Source organism: Lycorma delicatula, chromosome 11 (genome assembly GCF_047948215.1).
Source record: "Lycorma delicatula isolate Av1 chromosome 11, ASM4794821v1, whole genome shotgun sequence".
Classification (NCBI taxonomy): Eukaryota; Metazoa; Arthropoda; class Insecta; order Hemiptera; family Fulgoridae; genus Lycorma; species Lycorma delicatula.
Window position 1 is genome coordinate 1,702,760 of NC_134465.1, and position 16,767 is coordinate 1,719,526.

At 28.7% G+C, this 16,767-nt stretch overlaps 1 protein-coding gene across 5 annotated transcripts in view; it reads right to left on the bottom strand.

The window, feature by feature from the left end:
• yem (yemanuclein) overlaps positions 1–16,767 on the bottom strand; it is a 182,062-nt gene that overhangs the window by 123,653 nt on the left and 41,642 nt on the right. For all 5 annotated transcript variants that reach the window (XR_012758216.1, XM_075378485.1, XM_075378486.1 and 2 more), the window contains exons 2-3: positions 8,826–8,939; positions 4,172–4,270 (exon numbers count right to left, since the gene is read on the bottom strand). Coding sequence is in view for 4 of the 5 variants with exons in the window: in XM_075378485.1 (XP_075234600.1) it covers positions 4,172–4,270; positions 8,826–8,939 (213 nt within the window). In the remaining variant the exon portion in view is untranslated. The remainder of the gene's footprint in view (positions 1–4,171; positions 4,271–8,825; positions 8,940–16,767) is intronic.

Genomic DNA, 16,767 nt, shown 5'->3' on the forward strand with positions numbered 1-16,767 from the left:
TAATATTTTCAAAATAGATCTTCACAAGTAGAATTTTATAAATTTTTAAATGGATGTGTGTTACAAGGTATTTGAACCAAAGGTTAAAACTGAGCAAGAAAGTCTGGTATTTGTGATTTAAATGTGATAGAGTAGTACAAGAAAGTCCTACGCTATCTTAAATTCATAAGCATGAAAATTGTATGAATTGATTTATAAATCCTATAAAATCCAACATATTGATTTTAACAACTAAAAGGCTGATAAACAAGGTAAAATAAATTATTCTAATCCTAATGGATTAAAATTTTTTTTGAAATTGTTTGGTGGAAATTATTTGAAATTGTTTAGTTTACTGAACAAATAAGACAATTTGATTCAATTGTGGTGAAAAATAAACACAAACCAAAATGTTAGTTGATACAAATTTAAGAGAAATTTTTTGCTTTTCTGCCTCGATGTTATTGATAAAACTTAGAGAGTATCATTGAGTTTTATTGAATACACATGTTCCTTGTTGATTATGTCATTTTTGCTAGTATAATAATTCAAAACAGATTTATTTTACTTTTTTCAAGCTAGCATTTTACAAATAACTAATTAGAATATAGTCATACAGATAGTAGTTCTAAAGACTTGATGGTATTCAACCATTTTATTTATCACACTAAAAAGCGCTTACGTTCTGAAATTGTTAAAACTTATTTTGTGAACAGATTACTCATATTGCCAATCGAACTAGTCCAGAGGTTAACTCGTCATTGCAAATCAGATGATTACGAATTCGAAGAGTTCCAAGGTTTAAATTCTAGTAAAGACAGTTACTTTTATATGGATTTGAATACTACATCGTGGATACTGGTGTTCTTTGGCAGTTGGGTTTCAATTTACCACACATCTCAGGAATGATTGACCTGAGACTGCACAAGACTACATTTCATTTACATTCATCCTCGAAGTAATTCCTTACGGTGGTTCCAGAGGCTAAACAGAAAAAGAGAGAGATTACTCACATTAATTTTAATAAAAAGCTTCACCAGAAAACAGAGACAGACCAGTTGCTCAGCATAGAGGTAAATGAAAAAAATTTATTTTTATTAAAAAAAGACCTGCTCCAACAGAAATATTATTTCATATAGGATTTTACTGAAACCAATCATACGAGGTCTGTAAATAAAGTAATGGGACTAGTTATTTCTGGCAGCCAAAGTGGCAACACTGTAAAGTTATTAGTAAACATATGGTTATATGAGCAGCTAATTTATATTAGGTATTAATATTTTTAGTCTACTGTTGCCAGATGAGAGATAAACAAACTTTTTATAAAATGAGTTTTTGTTGTGCGTTACAAAACTGAATGGTACTAATTATGAGCAACATTGTGCAATCAAGTTTTGTGTTAAATTTAGTGAGAATGCCCTGAAACTTTTTCAAAATTGAAGAGGGCATATGGAGATGATGCTCTGTCACGAGCCCAAGTTTTTAGCTGGTTTAAAGCATTTTCAGATGGGTGGGAATCAGTTGCGGACGATCCACATTCTGGAAGATCGTTAATGTTAAAAAGTGACGACAATTTTAAGCAAATCAGACACTTGATACGGTAGGACCGGCAGTTAACTGTCAGAAAGACTGCAGAAAAATTGAATTTGAACTGTACCACAGTCCGTCAAATTTTGATAAAAAACAAATTGGACATGAAAAAAGTTTGTGCAAAATTGGTCCCAAAAAACCTCAATGTTGAACAGAAAAATAACAGGGTGGAAGTGTGCCACGATCTTCTAGGATGAATTGAAACTGATCCTGATTTTCTAAAAAAATTTATTACTGGTGATGAATCTTGGATAGGAGGTGAAGGAGTATCCATAACTGGGTTCAGTATCAACAAGAAAAGTACAAGTATGCAAGAAAAAAAACAAAAGACAGGGAAGAAAAGTAACCATCCGACAAGAAGAAAAGAGATTTACTACACTCTCCCCTGACGGTCTTCAGGATTTACAGAATTTGACGTTAAGATTTATAAATAATTACAACCACAAAACGTGGAGACAGATAAAAAAAAAATATGAAGCACAGAAACAGATGACTGCCTCTATGAAAAACAGAGAACTGTCACTTTTCATCCAAAGGACCAGAAAAAACCTCCAAAACTAAGATTTCACCTATCACTATCTATGTCAGGAAACCACCTCCAACCAACTAATGCAAATCTCTCTGCAAAGGGGGTGTTGTATTACACCCATAAAAAAAAACCAGGGTCACCATCAGGCGCATTCCTGCTACGCTAAAAGGCCTTCAGAGGATGGAATAAAGAGGAATTGTTTCCAAGCACAAATATCATTGTAATATTCCAACTTTTGAGGGAAATAACCCTAATAAACATTCATAATCTAGAAAAAGAATTGGAGGCAATCCCAAGCTTTCTCCAAATAAAATAAAGTAACAAATAAGCAAAATGAAACCAAATCTATATTCATCACTAAAAGTTACCATTTAATCAGAACGACTCAAACATACGGGACAAATGTCAAAGCCCTGCGATACATAGAAGCATAAAATATCCCCAAGAAGAAATTATTTTTTATTTTTACTTTTTTAAATTCTTTACGAAATCAGCACAAAACTGAAAACAACTACCCACAACTTATTGCTAAAAACTTTTTAGTCTAATTTTTTTGTGTGTCTTTTTGAAGTCCATTTATTTTTATTTAAAATATGATTGGGCCCATAAAAACATTTTATATGAAACTGCTGTTTGCTAGTAACAAAAAGGTTTAAAATCAACATGATGTAAATAAGTCTACAAAAAAAATTGAAGATAAACTATATAAAATGTCTATTAAATTGAGTTAATTCTCTGGAATGTAAGAATATGTATGTATTACATTTTTAATTTCAACTTTTTCAAACTAATTCTCTTAAATCTTACAGCAAAATACTTCAAATATCAAAACAAGATCAGGGAATACAAGTAAATCATTATGCTATAAAAGTACAATATATTAAGCAATAATAATGCTGGAGAAATAAATGAAAATATCTTATTATGTAATCATACCATACAATTAAAAAAAAACAACCTGTAATTTCCATTACAGATAAAGAAAGCTCTATAAAGCTTAAACATACATAAATAAAATTTATAGAGACATAAGGAAGAGACTGATCAATGTTTAGATATGGACATTTAGAATATGGACATGGACATGGACAATGTCTTACATGGATATGAAACATGAACCATTAGTAATGAAGGACAGGAAGGACAACTGAAAGCTATTGAAGTTCAGCGTAAACAGTGAATGCAAGGAACTAGATGAGTTGACAGAATAAAGAACATTTTTTGAAAGCATAGAAGAAGTGAGTTCAGTGTATAAAGAGTTCAGTTTAATAATGTCGGTGATAAAGGAACTGAACACATCTTAAAAAGGAAATGAAGATTTTTTTGGGGGGGAGGAACAATGAAGTCATTATTAGCGCCCAAATACAATGTTATTATAATAAACAATTTAATTTAACAACACCAACACAAGTTATCACGGGCAATAATATGTCAAACTATAACACGGATATAAAAAGGCCATCATACACTTAGGCAGCTTAAAAAGCTAAATGAGAACAATAATAATAATAATAATAATAATAATAATAATAATAATAAGAAACAAAACAAATAATAATTATAATAAGCAATATCAGTCAAAAATATGCCCCATACAGTACAGCATGGGTGTAAAAAAAGTCCAAACCATACACATAAGGCAGAACATAAGTTAAAAATTAAATAACAGTAATATGAACAGATAAAATTAGCAATTAAATCATGTAATATCACAGGCAAAAATATTCCTCACACAATACACCATAGATGTAAATTACTTACGTCGTATGCTAAATGTGAAATAAACACAATTAAATAACAATAGTAAAGATCCAAATTAAAACAACAAATTTATGATCTGGTATATGCCAAACAATATAAATAAATAAAATTAATTACAATTATTATTAAACATATGAAGAAGACTGGTTTGTTAGGGAACTAAAGGAGGCCGCAATAAATCAACCTTTCATTATAGCAAGATATAAGCATAATCAAACTCTAAATAACCATTATTAATCTTTGAAAACTAATGGTACATAAAAAAAAAGTCAAACTCATTATATAGGGTACTATGTAAAACCAGAAACTTACAGCATCTGTGTTATCAATAAATGAGTCGGTCTCATCATAACCAGCGCCCAATTCTGCATATGTCTGACAGCGATTCTGTTTTCTTCTATCAGAAGAACCCTGTAATGAATAAATAATGGCAAAATAAAAACCTATTATTTGTTATATATATATATATATATATATATATATATATATATATATATGTTTTAGTACTACAGTATACAGCATTACATTACAATAAACAGCTTTAACTTCTGAATCTGAATGCTCAAAGATAAATACATTCAATAGGTTTAATCCTGTTCAAGACATCTGTCTGGACATTTCTGAGTTAATAACTTCCCAAAAGTTTTCTTTAAAAATGCGGAGATTTATATTTATATATATATATATATATTTCAATTCTTTACTTTTGGAAAAGATGGTTTCTGAACAGAACAAAATCATATGAAAATTAATTTTTTCAATCATTTCTATATTTGATTGGTATGATTTTGGCAGTTGAAATAAAAAAAGAATAGATAAACTGATTAGTGAAATAAAAATAGCAAAGAAAAATCCTCAATAAATAAAAATAAAATTAGAGTTATTAACAACATACCCATTTCAACTATTTAACATTACTGATTAAAAAAAAAGGAATGAATGAACAAAAACAAAACAGAAAATAAAATTATAAAAAAATTAATATGACAATAAAAATGATCTCTTAAATTTATAATCATAAAAATATCTGTCTGTAGTTAAAAAAAAAAAAAAAATCAATATGCTTGGTGTAAAAAAAAGTATACCTGATTATTAATTTTCACATCATATTAGCCCAGCAAGCTGGTTAACTCGTTATCACAAATCAGTTGTTCAACAGTTGATTTTCAAAGTCAATGGTTTTGAAATTCAAATCCTAGTAGATGTTAGTTGCTTTTATACGGATTTGAATACTAGATAGTTGATACTGGTGTACTGGTGGTTGGGGTTCAATTAACCACACATCTCAGGAATGGCAGCCTGAGTCTGTACAAGACTACACATCATTATATGTCCTAGATTATCATCCTCATCTCACTGGGCTGTGGAGGGGGGTTGCTTATTGTTCCGAAGTTGAACAGATTGCAATGTACATACTAGGAAAATAAATATAAAAAAGATATAGGATAAACAAAAGATTCTTTATGAAAAGATGGCAGTTTCAGTAAATTAACTTATTTTAATATTTATTAAATAATTAAATATATTAATGAATTTAAATTTAATATTCCCATTAATACACGAATATTTTTATTTTAAGTTGTTAATTTAAAATTACTGATTTTAGTAATTTTTTATTAAAGGTGGAGTAAAATCCAGCTGAAAATTGTCATAAATTTTCTGCAAAAACTCAGGTGTATGTCAATCAGTTTAAAAAAAAAAGAAGAGGTATCAGACCTCTTCTTTTGAGATGTAAGAAGAGGTGTAAAATAAGAGCTTTACACCTGAACTAATAAAATGTATTCTGATAAAACTAACAAATACAAAGATATAAAAGATTGACTTTGGCTGCCATTTTAAAATTTGTAAATGTTTTTATACAGTATTTTTTATTTATTAGACTAAGTTGGTACAAACATAAGGACAATATTATGATGATTCTGTAATCTGGTTTTAAAATATAAATATTTCTTTAAAAACCACAAATTAGAGTGGCAGCAGAAAATCAAGTGGAGAAATTCCCATTTTCTCTTAGAAGATGTTCATTTTCATACATTGAAACCAAAAATGAATGAATACAAAGGTACACTGTTTTGTTACAGCTGCACACATATAATAAAATGAAATTAATGAATATGCCATAAAACATAAGATTAAGGATGTCTCATTACTTTTTTCATAATACCTTAATGTAGAATACATTTTTTGGAGTACATTTATCAACAGTTCTTTTTATATATTTAAAGAAAAATTAAAATTAGTTATAAGAATAAAACTTTATACATATAAAAAACCATATAAAATTGTCACATTCTACCTAAAGTTATATTATATTTGTCAATACTTATTGTAATCAACGTAGCCAACCAATAAAATAAACTCTATCACTTCTTTGCTAATTTAAATTGTTCTTTATATTAACTGCTTGTTGTAAATTCATAATTAATATTTTTAACAAAATTACACACAGAAAAAAAATAAAAACACTTTATAAAATGCACTAATATAATTGAAATATTTTTTCAATTCTTTAAATTTCAACTTTTTGAAGTCAAGAACCAAATTGAAAGCAATCATCAACTTATTAATCTTTAATTTAAAAAGTTAAAACCTAAAGAATGCAATTTTTTCAATTAGATTGTGACTATGTTAATGCATAGGATTTTTAATAGTTATATTTCTTTTACATTTTTTTTTCTATTTTTATTTACAACACAGTTGGTGCACAAAAGAAAACACAACTTATATAAAAAAGAAAACAATTTATAAGAAATTCCAAAATTAGAAACCTCTATCTTTCTAGAAGAAAAGAAAAATTTCAAAGATGTTTGTAAACTTTCCCAGCAAATAGACATGTAACAAATATATGTACGTGACAATGAAGACTTTGTTGTCTCGTATTCAGTGACAAATCAAAATTTCATGTTAATGAAAAGTAAATATTCATAATGTGTCTATCTGGGATCAGAAAATCCTCTCGAAATGTTGCAGTGTGAACAACTCCCCAAAACTGAACGTTTTCTGTGCAACAAGTTTACAGGCTGTTATTTTTCATGAAAGCATGTTTGTTTGGAATAAATTATCTTGATATGCTACAACAGCGGCTCTTTCGTCAACTGCAATACAAACCACAGAACTTTATTTGACAACAAAATGTTATGCCTCCTCACTGGTATAACGCTGTATCTGATCAGTTGAATGAAATTTTCCCTGATCGCTGGATCGGTCACCAGGGAGCAGATGACAAGGCTTGTTTACTTGTGGCGTCCACGTTGCCTGATCTAACATCGTGCGATTTTTTTGCAGTGTGTTTATAAAGGATCAAGTGTACGTGCCGCTGTTATCAGCCGACCTACCTAACTTGAGACGCAGAATTAAAGTAGCTGTTGCATCAATTACTCCAGATTGCTGATTAAAGGATGCAATGAACTCTCCTGTCAGCTGCATTTTTGCCGTTTGATGAATGGTGCTCACATTGAACACATACAAAAAACCGTTTGAGTTGCTCTTTCATTTCATGTATAATTTATTAATCTTAAGTAAAACTTAATAAATATTTCATAACTTTAAAACCCCGATATTCATTTTGAAACACACAGTATTAATAGATAAATTATTATTAATAAATAAAGTACGGTATGGCTATAATTGCATTAGTATGCAGAAACACTGGATAGAGTAGCATTGAGCATTACAGCTTACAAATACTAGTAGTAAACTTAGTAATAAACAACTTCCTGGTCTACAGAAGCTTTGTTTGATGAACTATCAGTTAACTAAGATATACTATAGCAATGGGTTTTTAAAATTCAAAAGGCATTAAGGTTATACAAGGAAATGTCTTTTTACAAAAGAGATTAGTAGTAATATTTTACATTAAAAATTATTAACAAAATACTGATTTTGAATAACCTACTTAACAATTCATTTTTTCATGTGAAAAATATGACTTAATTGTTGTAATTTTTTGACTATATAATTACTATAATCATTACAAAATAAACTACAGTTCAAATTTTTGTTGAAAATTGGATAGACTTATGTGGGATAATGATAATTTAAATATGATTTTAATTAGTTTCTTCCAATATGCTGTAGGTGACAACATTTAACAGATATAATTGTTGTAAGGGATGATTAAAAATTTGTTATATGTAATATAAAAATAATAATGTTTCTTTTGTTTGTCTAACTTTTACTTATAAGTAAATCAAAATTAGACTTCAACCCACAATTATACAATTAAAATATGATATAGGTACATTTACAAAAAAATGTTGATTTAATTAATTATTTGATAAAATAATTATTATTTTAGAAAAATTATTATTTATCAATGACAATGAAACTAATGCTACTTTTCAACAAAATCCCCGGATGTATTTAGACATTTCTCCTAATTTTCTATGAGGTTTCTTATTCCAGTAGTATAAAGAATTGTTCACATTGTTGAACCATCAGAAATTCTTGACCTCCTCATTATTGCCTCATAAAAATTCTGAGAACCAAACAAAAAAAAATTTGATGGTACAAAACCCGGACTGTAAGATGGATACGAAACACCTCCCAATCTAACTTTTTGAATAGTAATTTCCCATCGATATAGGGGGGGCATTATCAAGAATAATTACATCTTTTGAGAAAGAACCAGGACATTTTCCCCTTGCAGGAGGTTTCACTTTTATTTTCTACAATGTCACAATAGTAATTCTGCTAAGATAAAAATCTGAGATGCTTGTTTTGCTGATGACGTGTAGTCAAGTTTCAAGGGTCTAAAAGATGACCTCTGGTACAGCCCATTGGGCTAGGAACGGACAGGGTGGTGTGGCGACCAGGTTCGTCACAAGGCAGGTGTCTTTCCCTTTAGGAGCCAGGATGACAAACAAACATTAAAAACACTGAATGGTTTGTTACGATTAAAATTAAAGTAATCTATAGAAATAGAATTCTTGACTGTTAACACATTCCATTAGAATATTATACTCACATATTTTTCCTCAAACTGTCTCGCAATTCTTTTAACATCCTCATCATCTTCTTCATCAAATGGAACAACTGCTCCATTCACTTTATTCTCTGAATTTTTCTTTTTAAAGTGTTTCTGAAATTATAAACAAAAAAAAAAATTAATTTTTTTCAATTGTGAAGTAATAAACCATTAAAGAAATATTCTGAAACTTTTTTTTTTGTTTTTGGTATTTAAGACTTATATTTTTATAGTCTGATTCCTTACTGTATACTAGTGTGCATATTAATCTGAACAAGGAAAATTTAAGGTTTGTTTTCTTGCAATATAACTACACTGTTTGATCCTTGACCAAACCTCATTCTCTAAGATCAAAAGTAATGATGTATACTTTTTCTTATCTAATAATTAGTATATACTAAATAACTTGCATTTATTGTTTGGTTATAAATTCACCTTTTACTATAAATACAAAATAATAAATATAGCTCCAAAAAATGTTTCCGAAATTGTTTCTTCTTTTGTGCTTTAAATGTGGTCTTGGGTTACGTAAGATATCTGAATGCTATTTTAATACAGTTAACAAAAAACTGATTTATTTTTAATCTCAAAATAAAAGCAGTTTATTTTTAATGATAATAAATGACCCTACCCTACAGTATCTGCAATGGACTTAAATTGAAACCAATGGGAAAAATGTACATGAAGCAACTGATTGACAAAGACTGCTTACAGCTGAAAATAAGGCTTATATCAGCTAAAATGATGGTCTTAACAGTAGTAATGTGTGAAAAATGGAGCCAAAGGACATACAAATTAGAACCAAAGAGACTGGAAAAATAGTAAATTTCTGAATCACATTTTCATATTCAATGGCATAGTTGCGTGTGTAAAAAGGACATCAAATAAAAAACAACAACTCATATTAGAGAATCAGTTAAATTTTCAACAAACTCTAAAAAAAGTTACAAAAGAATAAATCTGTTCAATAAAATTGTTCAATTAAAAATACATAAAATTGAAAAACTTGTAATACTGCATTTTTTGAATTATTTTATACGGTTAAAACATTTTTGTAAAAATAGTATTTACAGGTAATTTATCAATTACAAATGTTTTCTTTTTCATAATAGAGTAATCAAAATTTAAGTCAAAATTCAATCTGCCTTTTCTTCCATTTTGGAACAGTATCATTGACATGTTATGATTTTTGTTTTAACTAGGTTGTATGAAATGAAATTTATTTGAATAATAGATTTTTTTTCAAAATGGTTTCATATTTTACCCAATAAAACAAAATTTGACTAAAATAACAGTTATAATTGTATTAATAATTTAATATTAAAATGGCTATCATTTTGGAATTTTTATATTTATCTATATCAATGAGAGTAATATTGTAATACATGGGTATACCAAATTTTATTACAATATTTTAATCTGTCCTTAAAGTACAACAGACGGAAAACATGATTTGGTAACCTGTTTACAAGAATTTTATCCCATTTTCATAACCTGAATCAATTTTTAAATGTATAACATTTAGTCATATTATGTACAGTACACATATTAAATCTAAAACAGTGTTATCATAAATCATGAAAGTAAGGAAGAAGAAAGACACATATTCAAATATGTTTAGAAATATGATTTTGGAAAACAATAAAGTGAAACAAGACAGAAAAAATGAGAAAATATTGGGAGAAGCAGAATTTTAAAATAATTATATAAGTAGCATTAATATCTCAGTTTGGTCATACCCTACATAGAGAATGCTTTTTAGTGAAGCATAAAGAAAGGAGGAGAAAACTTGGAAGAAAGGCAAGGCAAGGCAGAGAAAATTTTAGGATGCTTACAACCCATTTGGAAGACAGGAAGCTGCAAAGAAATGAATGAGTTTCTCAGGTCTGAGTAAAATACAGAGCAACCATTTGAAACCAGTCAAAAGATAGATTCATTGCCAGAAAAGAATCACGCAGGATTACTTTCATTTGTTAGTCAGGTAACAATAATTAAACTAATTTTTAGCTAAAAAAAAAGAGGTTATTTCACATTTAAAGGCCACAGTTCCTAGAAAAGTGATGAACACCTAAATATTCTGCAGCAGAGGTTTATCATGCAACTTGTATAATTTTCATAATTTAAGTAAGGTTTAGCATCACTGCATTTTGCCACAAAGTAAATAAATTTTTTAAAGAAAAAAAAAAAAAATATATATATATATATATATATATATATGCACTTCAGTAATTAAGGACTATGCCTTCAACAAAGATATGGTTTATGTGTAAAAAATTTTAAATATACATATTGCATCAATTCAAAATTTTACTAAATGATGTAATGTGTAGTACGAGTTCCTGTATGAGGAGAGAGAAAGGGGATCAAGCAGACAGAACTACTTAGGAATAGAGGGAACTAACTTAATTGCCACATATTTATAAATTGTAATTGTATAAGACTTTTCTAAATAATATTAACTGTAACACTTGCGTTTTGATTAAGGGGTATTCCATTTTAATTCAACAAATGATCAGTGCACCATTATTTTTGATTTTGATGATATTTGGTATATAACTACTCACCTTGTAGTGGCCAAAAAATATGTTTTTATATTTAAAACAATTTTTTTTTTTTTTTAGTAACAAACTTTTCTAACACGCCAACAGGTACAAACAGCTATTTTCATCACTTTTTCGATGAGTTGTAGCATTCTTATTTTACATTGTACAGAGGGTCAAAAAGGGCTTTTTGGAAAGAGTAAAGTTGGAACTTCACCTTAGTGTACTCAAAATTCATTTTGTTACATAACCAAATCTCATAATGTTTACTGAAGTTATGTTTACAAATCGTTTTTTCAAATTTTGGTCTCAAAATAAATAATGAAGGGCTTAGGGTAACAGGCCTTTTTTTTACCTTTTAACTCTTAGGTACTGGTAATATTTATAAAACAAAAATTAGACTGTTACTGGGTGTCCTTCATTAAAAAAATATGAGATTTAAAAAGATCAAAAAAAAGATTTTGAAAATTTCTCATTTTTGGATCCCAAAAAAGCACATGTGGGTTTTGGGCCATAACAAGTAAGTACTTTTTACGTACTTTAAAACCATATAAAATGTTTTTTGTTAAGGGCTTGACAAGTAATGAAGCCATCAAATGCACTAAAAACAACACTGTTCCTTCTAACCATAAGCAATGTATACAAAAATACTGATAAGTATTTTTTTCCAGATTATAAAAATTACAAATAAACTCATTAGCATGAATAAATTGATAATTAATAAATATTCAATTACAAAATGATAAATAGTCAATTACAGAATGATAAATAATATTTACAAAATGATAAACAACTCAAATACATTAAGAATTGTTCAATTCAGTTTTACCTTATTTTACTCCTGCTAATGGAATTTATGAATAAATCTTTCACTTTTTGATAACAAACTTCACATGACTTAGTGCTCCTGCCATTTTTTCATTGGGTAGAACTGTTAAGTTCTCATTCATCTTTGGTGTAATGTTGTGTCCTTTTCCAGTTGTTGATAGAAAAAAAGCTCTGAAGATGTGATAATCTTTAAATTATTTTCCAGTTAAATCCATGTTTGATTATCCCTCAATGATTTCTTGAATGAAGTACCAGGATCCTGCGGATGGAAAAAGTATATTTGATATTCCTCTTCATTTTCTTGTATTCTGGTAAAAATCTTGGACACATTTAATAACATTTTCATCAATTTCTTCAGTTTCTTTTTGTCGATTTAAGGCAAAATTCCACTTGTTCTGACTAATTTTTTGGATTGACAGGCTAAATATTGACCAACACTAAACTCATTTTGAATCTTTTAAATGCTCCAGCTGCATGGTAATAAACTTAAAAAAATTAATTTTTTTCCGGGTTAATGTTTTCATTTTATCCTTTATTTGAATGATTAATTCTTCTTATTCCCTACCTAAATCAGTATAATTTTGTGATACTAAACTGGTTTCTTCTGTAGAAATATTTAAAACAAAGGAATCGTTTAATTTATTGGAAACTGACTCTGCTATTTTTGTAACTTTATTTTGTTAAATTGGTTCCTTTGTGCTGCTCGATAATTTTTTAATCTTAATGGGTAGAAATGCCAAGTGCTGAACAGCTTTATTCACATCCTCGACTATAACACACTGAGGCTCAAATGTATCTTGACATTCCGGTTCACTTTCTGTATCATCTTGTGGTTTTTGTATTTTGTTTAAGCATTTTGTACACAGTGCTCTGTGTGGAATTAATTTGAAATTTGGATTGCTTGTTGAAAGTGTCAAACATATTTCTCAAAGAGATTTCTTAAATGGTTTCGTGTGACAGCTAAATGGGTCAGAGCAACTTTTCCCATTAATATGAAAATATTTATCTAAATATTCGGTTTTATTAAAAGTACAGATTTTTTTTGTTTCAGTACATCCGATTCTTAAAGATATCAATGTTATTTGCTGTTCAGTAAACTCTAAAATATTGTGCAATGCTGAAGATCTATTGTAAGTCAATTTGTGACATACTATTTCAGTGTAAATGCCAATTGAACACTTTATAATCCGTTTTTATAAAATGCAAAGGTTCTTTCAATAACAATATAGTTAGTATAAATTATAAACTACCAACTGCACCTCACTTTGTCTTATCCCAGTTTCTCTACAGCTAAAATAAAAATTTCTCTAATCAATAAAATAAAAAATAATGCATAAAAGAGAAGTTCACTGCTAATAAAATTATAGTTTATAAACAAATGTACATTACCTAACCACAGTATTAACACTAGCAACAGTACAATAGATCACATTGAAATCAAAACAGTAACTGAGCCTTCTACAATGTTTACATTCTGGATTACATAAACATTCATGTCCGTGCATGTCTATTCACTTTCGTGTTGAAACATGAGTTTGTGTGTGTAAGTCATACTTTAAGTAACAAACAAATCTAGAATATAAGCTATCTCATTATAGACATATCAAAATATTTTTTATAGTAAGCCTACATTATTATCTGAAAAAATACATGCTGTGAATTTTTTGGATACATTGTTCACGGTTAGAAAGAACAGTGTTTTTAGTGATTTTGATGGCTTCATTACTCGTCACCCCCTTTGAGTAACAAAATAAATTTTATATGGTTTTAAGGTACAAAAGGTACTTCTGTAAATATTTCAGATTTTTGCCACCTGTTGTTTATGGGCCCCAAAAAGTGAGACATTTTCAAAATCTTACGATTTGGCAGCCATTTTTTTTTTTAATGAAGGACATTTGTTAACAGCCCAATTTTTTTTTTAAGTACTACTAGTACCTAAGAGTTAAAATGTAGAAAACAGGCCTGTTGCCCTAAGCTCTTCATTATTTATTTTGGGACAAAAAACAAATTGTAAACATTACAAGAATTGGTTATGTAATAAAATAAATTTTGAGTACACTAAGATAAAGTTCCATCTTTACTCTTTCCAAAAAGCCTGTTTTAAACTCTGTATGATGTAAAATAAGAATGCTACAGCTCATGGAAAAATGACAAAAATGGCTATTTTTACCTGTTGGCAAGTTAAAAAATAGTCTTACTCAAGAAATTTTTTTTTAAATATACAAAAATATTTTCTGGCCACAAGGTGAGTAGTGATGCAATAAAATTTGTTGAATTAAAATGGTACACCCCTTAATGTACATATAACTGTACTACCACACATTTTAGTTAAGATGTTACTAATGTGAATATACCTCTCCTATCAAGATGAAAAATTGCATATCATAGATAGTTTCAAAACAGGAACAAGTACAAATTATTTATTACTGTTTTATACTAATTCCACTCTTTCTTCAGACTGAGGCGTTCATAACACATCTGAGATACAAGGAAGTAGTGAGATTGCTTCCTCTGAAATTTATGATGTTTATCAAAAAGCCCTGCCTTTCATAAACAGATGGAAGCTGCCACTTTTAAAATTAATTATCTTCTGCATTTTGGTGAGCTTAAGTTGATATGCATTAGAATATTTGGCCAAATAAAGAAGATAATAAGAAGCAAATTAACTCATCATATCAAGAATGCTTGTTATTCATGAAAACGGTCACCTCACTTTCATAATCACTTGTAATAAAAGTAATAACAGCTTGTTTCATTACCATGTATGTGCTATCACGTGTACATACACTCATAAAATGAAAAGGCTATATATATATATATAAAGAAGTTATTTAACAATATTTGTTAACCTATCTCTAGTGAAATTATTTTTTTCAGGCAAACAGCAAAACACAAAGCAGTCAGAAGAACTGTGGGTTTCTAGATTCCAGTTGACCATTATAGGGTCAAGAACATAGACTACCTTATTGAATGAATACAAATTTGAACATACACATTATGTTGGATTTAAACTCTACTATAACCTGCAAAAGGACTAATAGGACCAGCACGCACTCTGTGACACAATTTCATATTTTATTTATTAAATTTTTACTTACAATATTTGTTAAATTGGTATTATAACAAAAAACAAAATAACATTCAGTAAGTTCAATAAATTAAACAAAATACATGACATTATACTTATAATTAAATTGATATATATTAAAAGAAAAAAGAATAACCAAAAACATTTTTTTAACAAATTTTAAATCAAACATAAATAAAAGAAAAAAAACATAAAATATTATATATAATACATATTTTTATATTCAGGTCTTGCGTTAACAACTCGAAGTTATTTAAAGAATGTATGTAAGGTATCAACATCTACATATATTTTTATTAGCTCAGTAATTGCCCTGCAATTTGAATAAAGAAGCTCTTAAACAACAGAAACCTATGTGAATTTAGTAGTCTATCAGCATTTCTGTCTTTTTTCTTCAGGTTTATCTCTTTGAAATCTATCAAGTCGCTTAGTGTTCCCTTGAATATTATTTTAAAAGGATATCCTTTTAAAATCACATCCAGTGAATTTCAACAAATCAATCTTCACAGTAACATTTTTTTGGAAGGATTAATGATAGATGCTTTAGTGCATTGTATTTAGGCAAAGTTTCTTGACATAAGTATATTTCAAATGTAAAATGAAACAGGCAACGAAATTAAACAGTATTCAAAGAATTTCTGCCAGCCTAAAAAATTTCTGAGCAAGTTATAACAAAGTAATGTAAAATACACATCTTGCTGTAAGATTATTCATGATTTAAATTAGAAACCATATTGTTAACTTAAGAAAACAAACAAACCAAAGCATATTAATTACTGCAAATGGCTTTTTAAACACACAGACCCGATGCTGTATTTCATGTAAGACAAGGTACCATTTTATTCATCTAGATATGTTAATTCGCACAACAGGAATTGCATGACTGAAAATCCTCACCAGATGTTGAATGTCCACTTCAAGATGAGAAAATCAGTATATGTGTGTTGTTTCTGGTAACTGTATAGCAGGCCAATATTTTTTGATTGAGATGTGGTACAAAACTTTTAAAGAATTCCATGCTCAGTTAACAGACTGTGAAAAAGAATACAGCTTCTTCTAACAAGACAGAACAAAGTGTTCCACATCAAATGAAGCAAGCATTAATGCTATTTTTATAGAAGGAGAAACTGTCAGCAGAAAGCAGGATGCCCTCATTTTTCTCTAGCTGCAATTTTTTCCTTTGGGTATATCTGAAGAATAGTGTATGAATCAAACCCCCATGAACTAAAATCTAAGATTTAACACGAAATCAATGGCATTAACCCGATTTGCATTAGATGTCTCTCAATAAACCCACCGTGTTGATCTAGTGGTTAACTCATTATTGTAAATAAGCTGATTTCAAAGTTGCGAGTTCTAAGGTTCAAATCCTAGTAAAGGCAGTACGGATTTGAATAACATTTTTTGTGAACAGATTCTCATATTGTCCAACAAGCTAGTCTAGTGGTTAACTCATCATTGCAAATCAGCTGATTTCGAACTTGAA